General features: G+C 35.2%; 3 protein-coding genes across 3 annotated transcripts; 2 read left to right on the top strand and 1 right to left on the bottom strand.

The window, feature by feature from the left end:
* Positions 1-2632: 2632 nt before the first annotated feature.
* LOC121241136 (serine carboxypeptidase-like 40) lies at positions 2633-5933 on the top strand. The gene is made up of 6 exons (XM_041138779.1): positions 2633-2800; positions 2852-3249; positions 3776-3883; positions 4031-4308; positions 5221-5481; positions 5698-5933. The coding sequence occupies exons 2-6, from the start codon at positions 2865-2867 to the stop codon at positions 5914-5916; spliced, it is 1251 nt and encodes a 416-aa protein (XP_040994713.1). The 5' UTR covers positions 2633-2800; positions 2852-2864; the 3' UTR covers positions 5917-5933.
* Positions 5934-6188: 255 nt separating this feature from the next.
* LOC121241138 (N-terminal acetyltransferase A complex catalytic subunit NAA10-like) lies at positions 6189-9133 on the top strand. The gene is made up of 4 exons (XM_041138783.1): positions 6189-6328; positions 6480-7754; positions 7796-7839; positions 8939-9133. The coding sequence occupies exon 2, from the start codon at positions 7163-7165 to the stop codon at positions 7751-7753; it is 591 nt and encodes a 196-aa protein (XP_040994717.1). The 5' UTR covers positions 6189-6328; positions 6480-7162; the 3' UTR covers position 7754; positions 7796-7839; positions 8939-9133.
* Positions 9134-11650: 2517 nt separating this feature from the next.
* Positions 11651-14994, bottom strand: LOC121241262 (protein PNS1). Its single transcript, XM_041138956.1, has 5 exons — positions 14852-14994; positions 14459-14740; positions 13125-14036; positions 12312-12545; positions 11651-12202 (listed from the first exon to the last, which is right to left on the bottom strand). Exons 1-5 carry the CDS (start codon positions 14867-14869, stop codon positions 12023-12025), a joined length of 1626 nt encoding a protein of 541 aa, XP_040994890.1. The 5' UTR covers positions 14870-14994; the 3' UTR covers positions 11651-12022.
* Positions 14995-15687: the final 693 nt, after the last annotated feature.

Raw genomic sequence — 15687 nt, 5'->3', positions numbered from 1 at the left:
CTGAGAAAATCTTTCCTTTACCATCTTCCTTAGTTTCACCTTTCATGAAATCCATGTTGGGACTTCTTTGCTGAATTGCTGTCAGACGCACTGCCGCTGAGGAAGGAGAATTCTCCACAAGGCTTAAAGCATGAGCTAGCGAAAGCCGAACTTGCTCAAAAGATGCAAGAGAGGAACTAATTGAATTGAAAAGTCCCAGCAAACTCAAGCTGTAGTTTAGATATTCTTCAACTGCAGAATCCTCCCAGTTACTAACAGGGTAGTCTATATCCACAACAAGTTTTGCAAAAGCTTTGTTGATGACGGGAATGAGGGCTAAACATTGTCGAATCCATGGCAAGGACAGGATTTCTGATCCGGGTTTCGAATCTAACCATAACTGGTTTAAGCAATTCGAGACCTCAGATTGAAAGGCCTGTAGAGAAACCGATAAGGTTTCTGAATACTGGCGATGCTTGTGGTCTTGGTGGTGGCGATTCTCCAGTTTGGAGTAGAGCTTACTGATTTTTTCTACCAAGAGAACCATTTGACACGCACAAAATGAGCTTTGTTATGAGTTTGGTTTGTGGTCGGTTTTGGTGCAAGGTGCTGCATTTATACTACAGATTTGTGAAGTTCAAAAGTTGTACGTGTGTTGCTTAAGCGAAAAACGGCAGCTTTTTGACTTTCTTTTAAACAATGGGCATTAATGGCGGCTGGTCAAAGGTGCTTATCCATTTGTGTTTGATATCAGTTATAACAATCAAGGACGCTTGCTTTTGGAACAACATGTGCCACTTGGGCCGCGTTGCCTTGCAGGCTAATCAAAGGACACAGGAAATGGTCAAATTACATGCAGCATATACCAAACCAGGTGCTGTGCTCCATTGTCTTTTAACACCTGGTTTGGTTACGCAATGAGTTGAAATATTTTGTTAAAAATTAAATAAAATATATTAAAATATAATTTTTTAATATAATTTTTATTTTAAATTTTAAAAAAATTAAATTATTTATTATATTTTATGTAAAAATTTAAAAAATTATAATAATAAAATAAGATGAGACGAGATGATTTTATGTATTTAAACTAGACTTAAGTCTAAAAAAAGAAATGTATTTTGCAGCTTGCCACCCTAATTTTTTCTTTTTCTTAAACAAGGTAAAGGAAGTTACAGGAACATGAAGATCCCCGACTGACATGACAATTAAGATCTTGTTTAGATAGAAAAATGATTTTATTTTATTATTATAATTTTTTTAAATATTTATATAAAATATAATAAATAATTTAATTTTTTTAAAATTTTAAAACAATAAAAATATTAAAAAATTATATTCTAATAATATTTTATTAACTCATTTAAAATTTTCTCATCTCTCTTACTATCCAAATAAGTCTTAAAAGGTGCTAACATGACATACGAATTACATGAAAATAATTAGATCCACTTTATAATTTATAATATGAGGAACCAAATCAACCCACGCGAATTTATAAAATTATTTTTTCGTAATTCTTTGTGTTACTAAAGTATTTTCCTATCACTTTTCAAAAACGCTTTAACCCACAGGTTTGGTCAACGGCGAGCTGCATCCTAAAGGATTTATTTAGGTGTTCTCTGTTTCTTTCATGAATAATGATAGATGTATTATCTTATTATTATTTATCTATTATTTTTTTATATTTAAATCTTTTAAATTTTTTATTTTATTTAATAATTAAGAAAGTAAGTATTAATAAAATTATATACTTTTTTAATTTTTTTTAGTGATTAAAGATATTAAAAAAATTCTAAAAAAAGGATAAAAAATTAAAAAAATTTAAAATATTTTTAAATAATAAATAAATAATAATAAGATAGCCTATCACTATTTTTTTTTATAGGTTTCTATGGGTTTCATATATTAGATCCATATAAATTATTTTCCGTTTATTGAATTAAATTTGACTCTTCCTTCGATAAAAGATCTGAATTTTGACCTGGAAAATCCGCTGTACGTAAGGCTTGCTTTCCGTTTGCACAAAAGCTAGAAGTCCATAGGAGACATTAGTAGGCTTGGCCGCTTGCGCCTTCTTCTTTGAATCAATTTAGGCCTAGCTTGTTTTGACATTTAATTTCCACTCATTTCATCTGATATAAATATTATAATTTTTAAATTTTTATATAAAATAAAATAAATAATTTATTTTTTTTAAATATTAAAATAAAAATAATATTCAAAAATATATTCAAAATTCTAATAATAATTTATTTAATCTTTAATTTTAATCTCAATTCATTTCAAACGAATTTTATCATTAACGTTATCGAAAAAACATTTATTTATTTTTTTAAAAATAAAAAGAACCTGTTTTTTCGGAGGAAAAACTTAAAAAAAAAAAAAAAATATCAACAAACAAACGAAAGTTCATGAATCATATAGAATTGTCTTTTAGGTCAACAAAGGATCCCATCAAAGACAGATCATTATTATCCTCATCACCATTGATAATAAAAGAAAGTTGTTACAAGTTTCCATCTTCACGTACTACTTGTCTTATACTGATTTCACGGATAACCCCATATCACAATGAGTCATGCGCCCTGCGCAAATGTTGGATTAATACGTGCAGATAATTCCAGCTTTGGTCAACATTTACTCCATGATATTCGTTGCATCCTACGTTGCTTGCGGCCTCTCCTGTAATGTTCTGTCGATCGAGTACTATATATACACCATAAAAACAACAGTCTTTGAATATATATCTGAACCCATTTTACTTTTTCCAATACTAATTATATTAATAATATTTTCTGATCTCTTCAAATTGTTCCCATCACCTTTTGGAGAGAGATCATAGATAACAGATCAATTGAAGACAGGAGTTTATAGGTAGTAGAATGGAAGGTAGTAATCGTACTGTTCTTTTGTTGTTCTTTCTCGTTCTTTCATGCTTTGTGGCTCAAACTCATGGGAAGCAGAAAGAACAAGGTATCCCTCTCTACAAATATTCCGGGTTCAAGCCCAAGTCATCTGGGGCACTCGACGCGAGTCTTTTTGAGGAAGAAAAGGATGTCAATCCAGATAATATTCATATTCCTCAGGAGGGCTCCAAGGAGGGTGACAAGATCGGGAATCTGCCTGGACAGCCTCCGGTGGACTTCTCTCAGTATGGTGGATATGTTACGGTGAATAAAGTTGCCGGCCGTGCGCTTTATTACTATTTTGTTGAGGCTGATGATCAGCATAAGGCTTCGTTGCCTCTCCTTCTTTGGCTTAATGGAGGTACTACTATACTTGATTCAATGTCTCTCATGGATGATCTCCATTTTCCTGGATTTTTGAAACATTTGAGAATCTTGCAGGTTGTTTTTTTCAGTCTAGTTTTTTTTTTTACTTTTCGTTTTCTGTTTTAATTTGTTTCGTTTGATTTTTCTTTTCGGTTTTCCTTTAAATTGTTTCGTTTTTTTTTAGTTCAAGTACCGGCCCCTTCCATGCCGGGTGCATGGCTGGCCTATTTCTCGGCGCATGCACGCACATGCATGCACGGGATTCCGCAGCGGGTATCATGTTCTTATAACATGATCATCATGATCATGCATGCAATTAATTAATCTGAGAAAACATTTCTCATTTTTTTTTGCTCGTCTGGCCTAATTATCAGCGTCAACATGCATGTATATATTTTTCCATTACCATTTTTTAAAAGCAGTGCTGCAAATGGGAATCTTCTATATACTTTAAACAAATTATTGACAACTAAAACAATATATAATAATGCTAAAACTAATTTGACAACGTACGTATACAGGCCCAGGTTGTTCATCTTTGGCATATGGAGCAATGCAAGAGCTCGGACCATTCCGCGTGCACAGCGACGGCAAAACACTTTTCGCAAACCGATTTGCTTGGAATAAGGGTACGTACGTATAAACTTGATCGTTTTCATTGGTTTATATATATATATATTCCTTTAATTTCTTATAAAATGAAGTAATTAATTATCACGTACTGCATGCTGCACGTAACGTGCATGAATTTCGTTCGTGGATCGATGATCGATCAGTTGCAAACGTTCTGTTCCTGGAGTCTCCTGCCGGGGTAGGGTTTTCGTACTCGAATACAACAAAAGATTATGAAACGCGAGGGGATAAAAACACTGCAGAAGATAATTATGCGTTCCTGGTGAATTGGTTAGAGAGATTTCCAGAGTACAAGAACCGGCCTTTCTATATTTCTGGAGAAAGCTATGCTGGCCATTATGTTCCTCAGCTTGCACATACCATCCTCCACCATAACAAGATGCAGGCTACAAAGACCATTATCAACCTCAAAGGAATCATTGTAAGCTGTCTCTCATCATCATCATCTCTCTCTGATCTCTCTCTCTCTCTCTCCCGCGTGCAGACACACACATGACATACATGAGAATATATAATTAATGCGAATTAATAAGTTCGGTTTCGAAACCAATTAAATCATTAGATCAACTCATGCTTGAAATTAATTAATTAGTAGTGGTTATCATGCTTATGATCTTTTACAACTTTGGAAGTTACCTACACTACTCATTATTAATAATGTTGTCTATCTTTCTTTCTTTCTTGATTAATTACGTTTTGATCATGATATATGGCATGCATGCAATAAAAGACATATCATGGGGCTTAATTAATTAAGTACCCATGATGACAGCCCTGTAATTAAAACCCCTAAATATCGAATGAAGTAATTAATTAACCATTCTCTAATATGTCATGATCATGTAATATAATACTATAAATTTGATGCAAGAACTACATTTTCACATGATCATGCATGCTAATTAATTACAAAGATATATTAACGATGGCAAATGAAGTTAAATGGACATTCATCATCATTTAAATTATTAATTATCTGTTAATTTCACCATTTCTTTATACTATATGATTAATATATATACATGATAATTAAAGAAATATTTGATATTTTTTTTCTTATATAATATCAATTATTTGCTTCCACAATGCATCATTGTTAATGGAGGACCCATAAAAAAAAAAAACAAATTAAGAGGTCATCATGATGGGGCTAGTACTTATGATCATCATGATGAAGCTAGCAAGCTCTGAGGTCCATATCTGCAATATTCTAGCTAGCTAGGGTACTGCTACAAAGTTCATTGTTGATATTTTTTCATAATCAAGCGATAAATTGTAATTAAAATTACATTATTTTTTCTGCTATGTATTTTAATTAATGTACGTTTTGCAGATCGGAAATGCAGCAATCGATGACGAAACTGATAACCGGGGAATGTATGATTTCCTTGCGTCCCATGCTCTCGTCACAGATGAGGATGCCTATAACGTCAACAATAGTTGTGATTTTGCATCCAATGCCACCACTCAAAGTAAAGAGTGCATTGACTCCTACGATGCAATCAACGATGATGTTTCCTCCATCGATATCTATAACATCTATGCTCCTAGTTGCTTCTCTCCCAACATCACTGAGAAGCCCAAGAAAGCTTCTGTAAGTGACAGTTCTTTTTTTTTTTTCCTCACTAATTTGCAGATCTTTTCTGAGAAATATAGAAAAGCGAGAGACCTATTTATAATTAATTAACAAAGGTTCATGATCTAGCAGCTAGCTAGCAAAATAAAGATTCGACAGCTTTGATCTGCAAGTAAATTTTGTCATTCATGTAGTAATTAATCAAACTGGTGCATTATATATCTTGTGGTGCAGATCATGATGCAAATGGATCCGTGCAGCGACTATTACGTACATTTTTACCTGAATCAGCCTGATGTTCAAAGAGCTCTTCATGCCAATGTAACGAAGCTTACACACGACTGGGAAGCATGCAGTGATATCATATCAAGCTGGGGAGATAGCCCGCCAACTCTTATTCCCCTTCTGCAGCAACTCATGGCCAATGGACTTCGAGTTTGGGTTTTCAGGTAGAGAAAAAACAAACAATATCATTGGCATTGTATTTTACATCAACGTAGCTTATTATACTCTTGACATGACCTGTATCATCAACACCTACGAAATGACACATCAACTTTAGTTGTTGGTGGAATAGATGGTGTGCTACGCATTTTAGATCAGAACACAGGTCAAGTTCTTTCAAGCTGCGTAATGGAAGGTAATATGCTATCAACCTCCCAAAACGCCCTTGGAGCATTGGAAGAAAGAAAGGAATGAGACTTTCAGAAGATACTCGCATCGACAGCATTCCTAGAAGTGATCGGCCTCCCATCACATGCTTGGCTGTTGGGATGAACAAGGTTGTCACCACACATAATAGTAGGTACATCAGATTGTGGAAATTCAAGAAATGAGTGAACAATGCTGATTTTCCATTTAAGAGGTGAGTAAACATCAAATTTTCAGTTCACCATGTGATGTCAGTCTTCTACTTGCCAATTTCAAAGCCAGCTTATTCCTTCTGCCTTCTGCCTTCTAATAATAATATGTTATATCATAAGCTCTGTATTTCAATGCGTTCCTGATTGAATTAGGTCATCGATCAGGACATATCCATATGCACATAAGCACCAGTCCAAAAGAGAGAAAAAAAAAAGTAGGTGTTGTTGCGTATGAGGAGCTGAGCCGAATTTGCAGTTCAAGATGGATAGAGAGAAGCCAATATTCAATGCTCCACTTGGTCACAAGCTCAAGCAACTATGCCCACAAAATGCTCCTATGGAATCTTGACGTATTTAGCTTGTTCTTGTTCTTGTTCTTTCAATATGGGATCTCATGCCATACAAAATGACCTTTACCTTTATCTCATGCCTAGATATATGTATTTCTTTCTTGAGCAATCCAGGACAAGTTAGTTCCAAATGTACAAGTTTGTGATCCCATGAACCAAAAAAAAAAACTGAATTTTTCACATTTTTTTTTATAAAAATCCTCTCAAGACTGGTACATTTTAACGTTGAATATCTTTCAATTCTTGCTAGACAAAAAGATACTAAAATAAACGTTGAAAGAAAAAACCGAATGCAGAACTGCAAAGGCAAAGCCTATAAATATACAGGATTTCCAGAACTAAGCGAAACGATTTGTCTCCTTCGGACTGCTTGATCGGCTGATCCTCCTCTTCAGCACGAAATTTCCCAAATCCAAAAACCACCGTACAAACCCTAATCCTAACACCTCGTAAAATCAACCCACTAGAATCAAGACCGACCCAAAAATGGTGTGCATACGCAAAGCCACCATAGATGACCTCTTGGCCATGCAGACCTGCAACCACTTATGCCTCGCGGAGAACTTCCAGATGAAATACTACCTCTACCACATCCTCTCGTGGCCGCAGCTCCTCTACGTGGCTGACGACAATAACGGCCACATCGTCGGCTACGTACTGGCGAAGGTGGAGGAGGAGAGCAACGAGTGCCACGGCCACATCACCTCCCTAGCGGTGCTCCGCACCCACCGCAAGCTCGGCCTGGCCACGAAGCTCATGAACGCGGCACAGAACGCCATGGTGCAAGTGTTTGGAGCCGAGTACGTGTCGCTTCACGTGAGGAAGAGCAATAGGGCGGCCTTCAATCTGTATGCGGAGACGTTAGGGTACAAGATTCATGATGTGGAGGCCAAGTATTATGCGGACGGGGAGGATGCCTATGATATGAGGAAGAAGTTGAAGGGGAAGCAGATTCATCACCATCCTGATCATGGACGGCATGTGCATGGGCACCATCATGAGCATGGTGGTGGGTGTTGTTCTTCGGCGGAGGCGGAGGCGAAGGTGAGCGGAAAGAAGGAAACGAAGGCTACGTAATGGTGGTGAGAGAGAAGGACACAGAGGTAAAGATAAAAAAAAAAATTTAATCGATCATTTGGGGAAATTGGTGTTATTGGGATTTTGTCATTTTCTTTTTGTGTCTCTTTTTTATTTCGTGGGTTTTGTGGGCAAGAATGCATGAAAGAATTAAATTTTCTATGGTGAGCATGGATATGCAATGTCGTCTGCCTGCACTGTTTTGTGTAGATCGTTTTGGGTTCTGTCGCCAAGCTTACGTCTTTTTAGAATTTTTGGAATCTGTACATGAAATTTACTGTTCCCCAGCAATATACACGCTTTTGGAATGCTGTGGTTCTTTCTTCTTTCACGCATTACCAATGCCTTCAAGGAATGGAGTTTATTTGTTGTTTGATAGTTGTCTTATTATTTAGGATCAGGGCTGTGCATTGGTGAGATTCCCATTTATTTCTATTGGGATTTCTTCTGGTTGATAGATGAAGGGTATTTGCGTCAAATTCTAGGATATTTGGAGTAGATCATAACGGAACTATAAATAAGAGAAAAAAAAATATTTGTAATTGTAAATTGTACATCTGTCGTGTAATCACTTTAAAAAAAAAATGAATAAAACATAAGATTCGTATGAAAAAAATTAATTCTTTAATAATAGACTATACTATTTTTAAAACGATTATACACTTCACAATTATATGTAAAATTATTCATAAATTAAAGAGGCCAAACTTCGCTGGTTGGTTTGTGGCGAGTGTCTTGTTTCCTATACGAGGAAACAAGCTTCTCTGCCGGATGATGCCAAAGTTAGAATGGAATTCTTTCAGAAGGAGCTCGTCTTTTGAAACAGTTTAGTTTGCTAATAAGTTGTAAGGGAATAGGGAGTTTTTGTATGATCTCATGGGAATTTTATGAGTTGGTATTAATTTCCAACAGAAATTGGCCTGAATAAACGAGGTATCAAAAGGTTTGTTTGTACATTTTTTATTTATTTATTGTTGTTGATAAATGACTTTTTTATTTGAGCCAGAGCTAGAGCAAAGCGGTTCTCAACGTTAATTGGGTTTGAAATATTAAATTTATGATGTATATTATCTCATCTTATTTTTAATCAAAGATTTTTGTGTGCCACATGCACTTGATGGGTCTACATCTCTGTTGGTTCTGTACACTACAACGAGACTCTGGACCTTGCAAACATTCATTTATGGCGTTTGGTACTTGGTTAATGTCTTTGATACAGCATATTAATGAAAACGTCTTGGCGTTTGGCCATTTCCTCCCACATATATCTGATTATTCAACAAAATATGAGATAAAAGTTAAAGATCTTGTGATACTGTTGAGGAAGAAAACTTCGTGTGGAAGGATCAAGAAACAAAGGAGCTTTTAGTCCACGTGAAATTGCTGAGTCATTGAAATTTGTGTTATGGTTGAAAGTGGTGACTGTTTTAAGTATGCATTGAACGGGAACTTTTTTGTGAGTTGCTTGTATCATGAAACTGTCTTTATAGGTGTTTTTTTCTTCTGCAAAAGGCGTACTTGTAATCGCATTGCAAAAATTCTAAACATAAGCTCTATATTCTTTCACACTATTTAAAAATATGTAATTTTATTTTTTTACTTTCATATTTATAAAATAAATATGAGATATGAAATATATAGATAAAAAAATATGATTACTTATTTTTTAAATAATATACAGAATGTGAGACTTCTGTATAGTAAGACTTAACCGGATTGTCTCTATTCACTTAACCATCCCTGGCAGAGATAATATAGTTCTTTTTTCTAATTTATTGTCCTCCAAAATAGGCCCACCCAATAGCATCATATAGGTGTTAAAATGGCAACTAGGAACCAATGGACAAACATTATTCTTGAAGGTGATTCACGAATGGTAATTTCAACTCTACAACAACCTCTACATAATTCGGATTGGCTAACTGAAGGATGGATAAGAGATTTCAGAATAATGTTGAATATTCTTGAAAGTTGGAAGATTGTTAAAATATATCGGGATCAAAACCGATGCGTGCATATAATAGCGCAATGGAATTCTTCAAATGCTTTTTTTTGGAGATATACCTCTCATCATGTTGCCTGAGTGTATGCTGAATTTTTACAGTAAAAAAATCCACCATCAGATTCTGTACTTGCCCTAGTTTAGTTTCTGGTTTTTGTTTAGAACAGTGGTACTAGTCTGGATATCTTTTTGTAACTGAACATTATTTACCTTTTCTTTTCAACGAAGATCTCATAATTTGGAAGGAAAAAAAAAATAGCATCATATAGGGTGAGCCTCACGGTTATTAATGTGCTTTAATTTCCTGCTAACTGAAGTCAATGTTTGCTTTTAAGTGCGGTTTGAATATTGAGTTGAGACGAGATGAGATGAAAGTTAAAAGTTGAATAAGATATTATTAAAATATTATTTTTTAATATTATTATTGTTTTGAGATTTAAAAAAATTGAATTATTTATTATATATAAAAATTTGTTTATTTTATTTTATGTAAAAATTTAAAAAAATTATAATAATTAAATAAAATGAGATAAGATAAGAATGATTGTGAACTCGGCCTAATAGTCTCAGTACCAACGGTGACTTGCATGCAATATATCATACTTAGTTGATGAGGAGATCATTTATATTGCACTGCCCTTAGCCATCGGATTTGGTAGGAAGTTGTGCAAATACAAGGATAGGGATGATGCAAACGTCAAGAAAGTTTGGTTTCCCAAATGTTCGATAACTAACCCATGCCAAACGTTGCTTTCGTGCTTGGAATCATCTATAGTTTCAAATCATAATGCCGACGAATCAGGTGACTGTCAGCTTTCAAACATATTCATTCTCCCCCGATATTTATTTATAATTAAAAAAAAAGGTGATTTTTTTTTTTTTGGGAGGCATCAACGAAGGTTCTTGTTAAATTACCCATTGTTTTAAAATTTAAAACTGATGGAAAATCAGTTTAATACAGTAAATGGAATATTTACAAATTCAAAATCATCTACTTTAATTGTCTCTGAATAATTAATTATCAACAAAAGGGTATTTGAGATGCGTGACGTGCTTAAATATGTTAAATGAAAAGGTGTTTTTGCGTAAAGACTAGGGGGTTGGGGTTGGAGTTGGAGGCTTACAAGCAAAAGATCATATCCGCGAAAAGAGACAACAATATTCGTGTTTTTAAGGCGAAGGCTAGGTTGCTTCCATAACGGGGGATTTGCATGGTGAGTCAGAGATCATTCCTACCCACAACAAGCTATTTAATTTAAAATTAGGTGCGGTTTAGATAGAGAAATAAGATTAGATAGTTTTAAATAAAAGTTAAAAATTAAATAAAATATTATTAAAATATTATTATTATTTTGAGATTTGAAAAAATTAAATTGTTTATTATATTTTATGTAACAATTTAAAAAAAAGTTATAATAATAAAATGAGAGGAGACGAGACACTTCTAAATATTCAATTAGAGAAATTGAAGAGCTTCTTCTTTAAAGTGCAACACTAATGTCTACTGTATATGGATCTCCCTTTTTTTAAGCTTCTTTTCACAAAGCCTATAAAGCAAAACAGAGCAATTAGGAAAGAGAGTCCCATGAATCATTTACCTTTTGACTGGATTGACATCCACCTTATCAAGTTTCTGGCTCCTCTCAACTAACAAAAAGGAAATGTGCAATTCGAATATATAGTGAATAGTGGGGACATGTGAAAAACAATGAAATTTATCATAACTAGTAAAAATAATGTCATTATTTACGTAACTTTACAATGAGTGGAAGCTTGATTAGAAACCAATATAAAACAAAGAACAGGGAATAAATGTGGTTAAGTTGGCATGCATGTGATTTTCACGACCGTTGAAGAGGATTGATTGCATTGGGAGTCAAAAGTGTCAGATAAAGTAAAGCTAATAAATCAATCAAGGGTCCTCTCCCAAATGTATTTTACAATGTTAATTATCAATATTCGAATAGTCTATTCATTATACAGAGGAGTAGGACACGGCCAAAGGACACTTTGTCTTGTAGCCTTCTTGTTCGCTGGAATCTGAGTGGCTCTCCACTTTCTATCCAATGCCAAAACATCCAATAATGGTTGAACTTTCACATTCAAAATCATTGTCATGGGCGCCACCATCTCATCCATTGTTTATCCTTTAGCTTGAGTTCAGTTGGGTTGAGTGAAGTCTTCAAAAGCCCCTGATGGTATGGTATGACCATCAAAATGATGCCAACATGTTTTAATACCATTAAGAGGAGAAATCAAACCCCGGGCTACCTTGCTGCAAACTGGTGGGGAACTCTAGGTGTAGGTACAACCGCATCACGGCCAGCTTTGATCAAGTTGAGACGATCCTTTATTATTTTATCATACAGCCTGTTTTCAGGATTCTCTGCATAGCAAACGTAGTAACAGCTCACGCAGGCATGTGGTACTGCCATGGAAATCCTGGTCTGGTGTAGCATAATAATAGTTTATTAAGTTAAACTCATCACATGAATTGAATTGCACAGGGAAGGAAGAATCAAATAAAGTAGGATTGGTCAAGATATGGCCACCAACCATTAGGTATCCAATGAAGAATGCAAGTAGTGAAACGGTGGCTGTGTAAGTTTGGTGGACTTTGGCAGTCCAAGCAGCTATAACTATGACACAGATAGAGCCACTACAGACTCCGGTTAGAAAGCAAATTGAGCTGTTTATGTCAGAGTCAACGATAGCTTCCATTTCTTGCTTCTTAAAGAGCTCCCAAGTGTCTTGTGATGCCTTCACAAAACCTTTTCCATATGCTGCTATCTGTAAAAATGGTTTAAAAGATAGTTAAATAAACATCTCTAAATTAACGAGGCCTGAAATATTCTCCGAAAATGCAGTTTGTGAATAATTTAGGTGGACTGCATTGACAATCACAACTCCGATAATGAGGGCACTGCAAATCATCAGTATTTATAAAATCATCCAAATAAAACATTGGGAGGTGAGAATGATAACTTGCAAAACAAAAGTATATCATTCTCCTCCTAGAATCAATCCAGATGCATCGTGAAAAACTTGAGAACAATTCAAGCGACAAAATATCGAGAATGAACCATGAGATATTATTCCTAACTAAATCAAATTACACCATTCCGTAAAAAGTATTAAACTCAAAAAATTCAGCCATTAACATAACGCTTCTCAACTAGTGATCACTAGATAAACTACTTCTGATTGCAATGGATGGTTACTTTTTTCCTTGAAACAGAGCCATTTTTAATGGTGAATTATCTGCCACAACTTAGTAGAAAAGTCCCTGATTAACCGTTCCTCTACTTCATAAAATGGCATTGGAGTGAAGACAATACACAGGTGGAAAAGTCTTTTCAGTAGCATTACCTGCACATAGGCCCAGCCATTTCCATTTCTGAAGATGGACTCCATGACTCTGAGACAGCAATGTGCACAGCAAAACATAAACTCATCTTCTCCCTCAAGCAAATTCAGAGTCCGAGCAACAATTCTCAGGGCCTCAATTGCAGGCACAAAGAGAGAGCCTAAGCAAGCACTTCCAAGATTCTGAGTCAAGGCTCTTTGGAAGCAGAATTGGATATTAGATTGCATTCCCCTGAGATAATAGAGAGCAATTACCCTACTTACTGTCAAATTAGCAACATTTCTCATGACTTCGGCGGTCCAAACCAAGCTCAAAACCAATGCAATTATGATCAATGGGGGAAAGTAAAAATTCAAGGCTCCAACCACAGCGAAAATCCACAGGGACATCCACATGAATCCGGCCCCAAGCATCCAGTAAATAGGCTCATTCAAACCAGGGAATTTTGAAACAGGTTCAAGTGATTTGACCAGGACCTTACAACAAAACCCAATTCGCTGCGTGATCCAACAAGCATATAATCCATTGCCTACTGCAAAGGCAATAAAACAGACTCCAAGGCCATCCGTGGGAGGCTTTTGGAAGCAAATAAGTAGAATTCCAGCAGATAGCGACAAGAGAAAAGAACTCCATAGTATAAAACGAACCATGAATCTAGGCCATTCCCTGACTGCCTTTTGCCATGCAAACGCAAGACTAATGCTTAAAAGAGATGCAGCTTCGACTTGTGGTAGATAATGCATTAACACGTGTTTCTCTTTTCTTTTAACAGATTCTGAAGCTACAATTAGCCCTTGAATACCCTTGAACGCAAGAAAACCAACTAGCCCAACAACCACAACCATATGCACAAGGAACAGAACCAGAGATATTCTGTTGGTGTATGCTCTTGAATTCAGCGTCGTTAGTGACGGCTGCTTTGCAAAGAAAGAAAAAACCAGAAATTTAGTTATACATGAAAATTGCTCAGAGAGAGCGAGAGAGAGCCAACTGACACATTCAAGATTTTCATTTGTAGATAGCAGAAGTATAAACTACCACTGTGTAATCTTATGGAATCTAACTTCTAATTTAACCCATAAAAAATTGGCTTGCAAGATTGCGAAGATTGACAAGAAGCCGTTAGAATTTCTCTTTTTGTAGTTTTAGAAAGCACAAACGGTAAGTTCAGACGAAAAACCAAACACGTTATAAATATGAGTATGAATTGAAAAATACAAACAAAAATTAAAAAAAAAAAATTTGTTTCTTTTTTCTGGAACGCACTTGCAAATTTCAGAAATGAAACTTTGAAAAGCCATCAAAGTCAAACTTTGGCAAACACGGGAGAACTCACTTGTGGGGTTGGTGTAGAGCGAGACTGAGCAGGCTGGGAAGGCTGGGAAAGCTGAGAAGGAGAGGGAGTTCCAACTCTAGTGGCACTGTTGATGACGATCCTCAAGGGGTTTGTGGGGTTCAGCCTCTGCACCCTTGACAAGTGAAAATCTCCATGGTTATTGCTCCCAACCAACTCTTCTTGAAAACCCACCTCACCTTTCTCCACATCTTTCACTTCCTCCTCCTCTTTCTTGTCATTCTCCTCTCTCGCTTCAACCCCACCGGTCTCCCTCTCATCCACCTAACACCACGAGATACACCAACATTTCAAACTCTTGGCTCATTCATACATACAATAACATAAACAACAACAAACAGAAATAAAAAAAACCGGATCTGCTGTATATCTTACGGGTTCTGTGGCACCCATCAATGGCAGCTGCGGCTGCGGCTGCGGTCGTGTCTGGAATTTTGTTGATTTTTATGTTCTGGGGTGGAGGAACGCTGTGTTAACTTTTTTTTTTTATTATTATTGGTCAGAGATAGTCTTCCTTGCTAGATATGGAGTATTTTTCGCTGTGCTTTACTACTTTTACCCGTTACCTCGAAGCATCAGAATGGATGGGACCCCCATCGATGAATCTAACACAAACGTGCCCAAATCGACATCAACACTTTACAACGACCATTAGTCAATGAGTACATAAAACAGTGTATGAATGTCAGAATACCATGATCCTGTAATTATTTCTTTTAAAAATATATCTATAATATATAGAGATTATATCAATTCTGAGCACTCCTAATCGATTTTATAAAATCCATTTTTACGTAAAATTTGAAGAAAATTAACTCAAAACTACCTCGAACGAATTATGTATTTTTAAATTTATTTTTCATTTTATTACAGTATTCAGCTACATATAACGTGAACTGTACATAAATATAAAAATATTTTTTTTCTTTTCATGTACTTTGTCTCCTACGATATCTCTCTCCTTATACTTTTTCAACAAACTATTAAATAATATAATATTTAAATGATATAAAAATAAATAAATAAACTGATATATAATATATTGTAAAAGTTAATATGTAAAATAAAAAAAAAAATTTAGTGATATATTTTAAAAGATATGATACATAAATTATTAGGAGTGTTCTCATCGCATCTCATCTATAATATCAACTACTATTATACGTGTATTTTTATTTCAATCAAAGAAGAATGTTTGGCCAAATGTTTAG

This window comes from Juglans microcarpa x Juglans regia, chromosome 7S, assembly GCF_004785595.1.
Source record: "Juglans microcarpa x Juglans regia isolate MS1-56 chromosome 7S, Jm3101_v1.0, whole genome shotgun sequence".
In the NCBI taxonomy this organism is placed as follows: domain Eukaryota; kingdom Viridiplantae; phylum Streptophyta; class Magnoliopsida; order Fagales; family Juglandaceae; genus Juglans; species Juglans microcarpa x Juglans regia.
The sequence above is the reverse complement of the archived record's forward strand: the minus strand, read 5'-3'. Positions and strand labels throughout refer to the sequence as shown.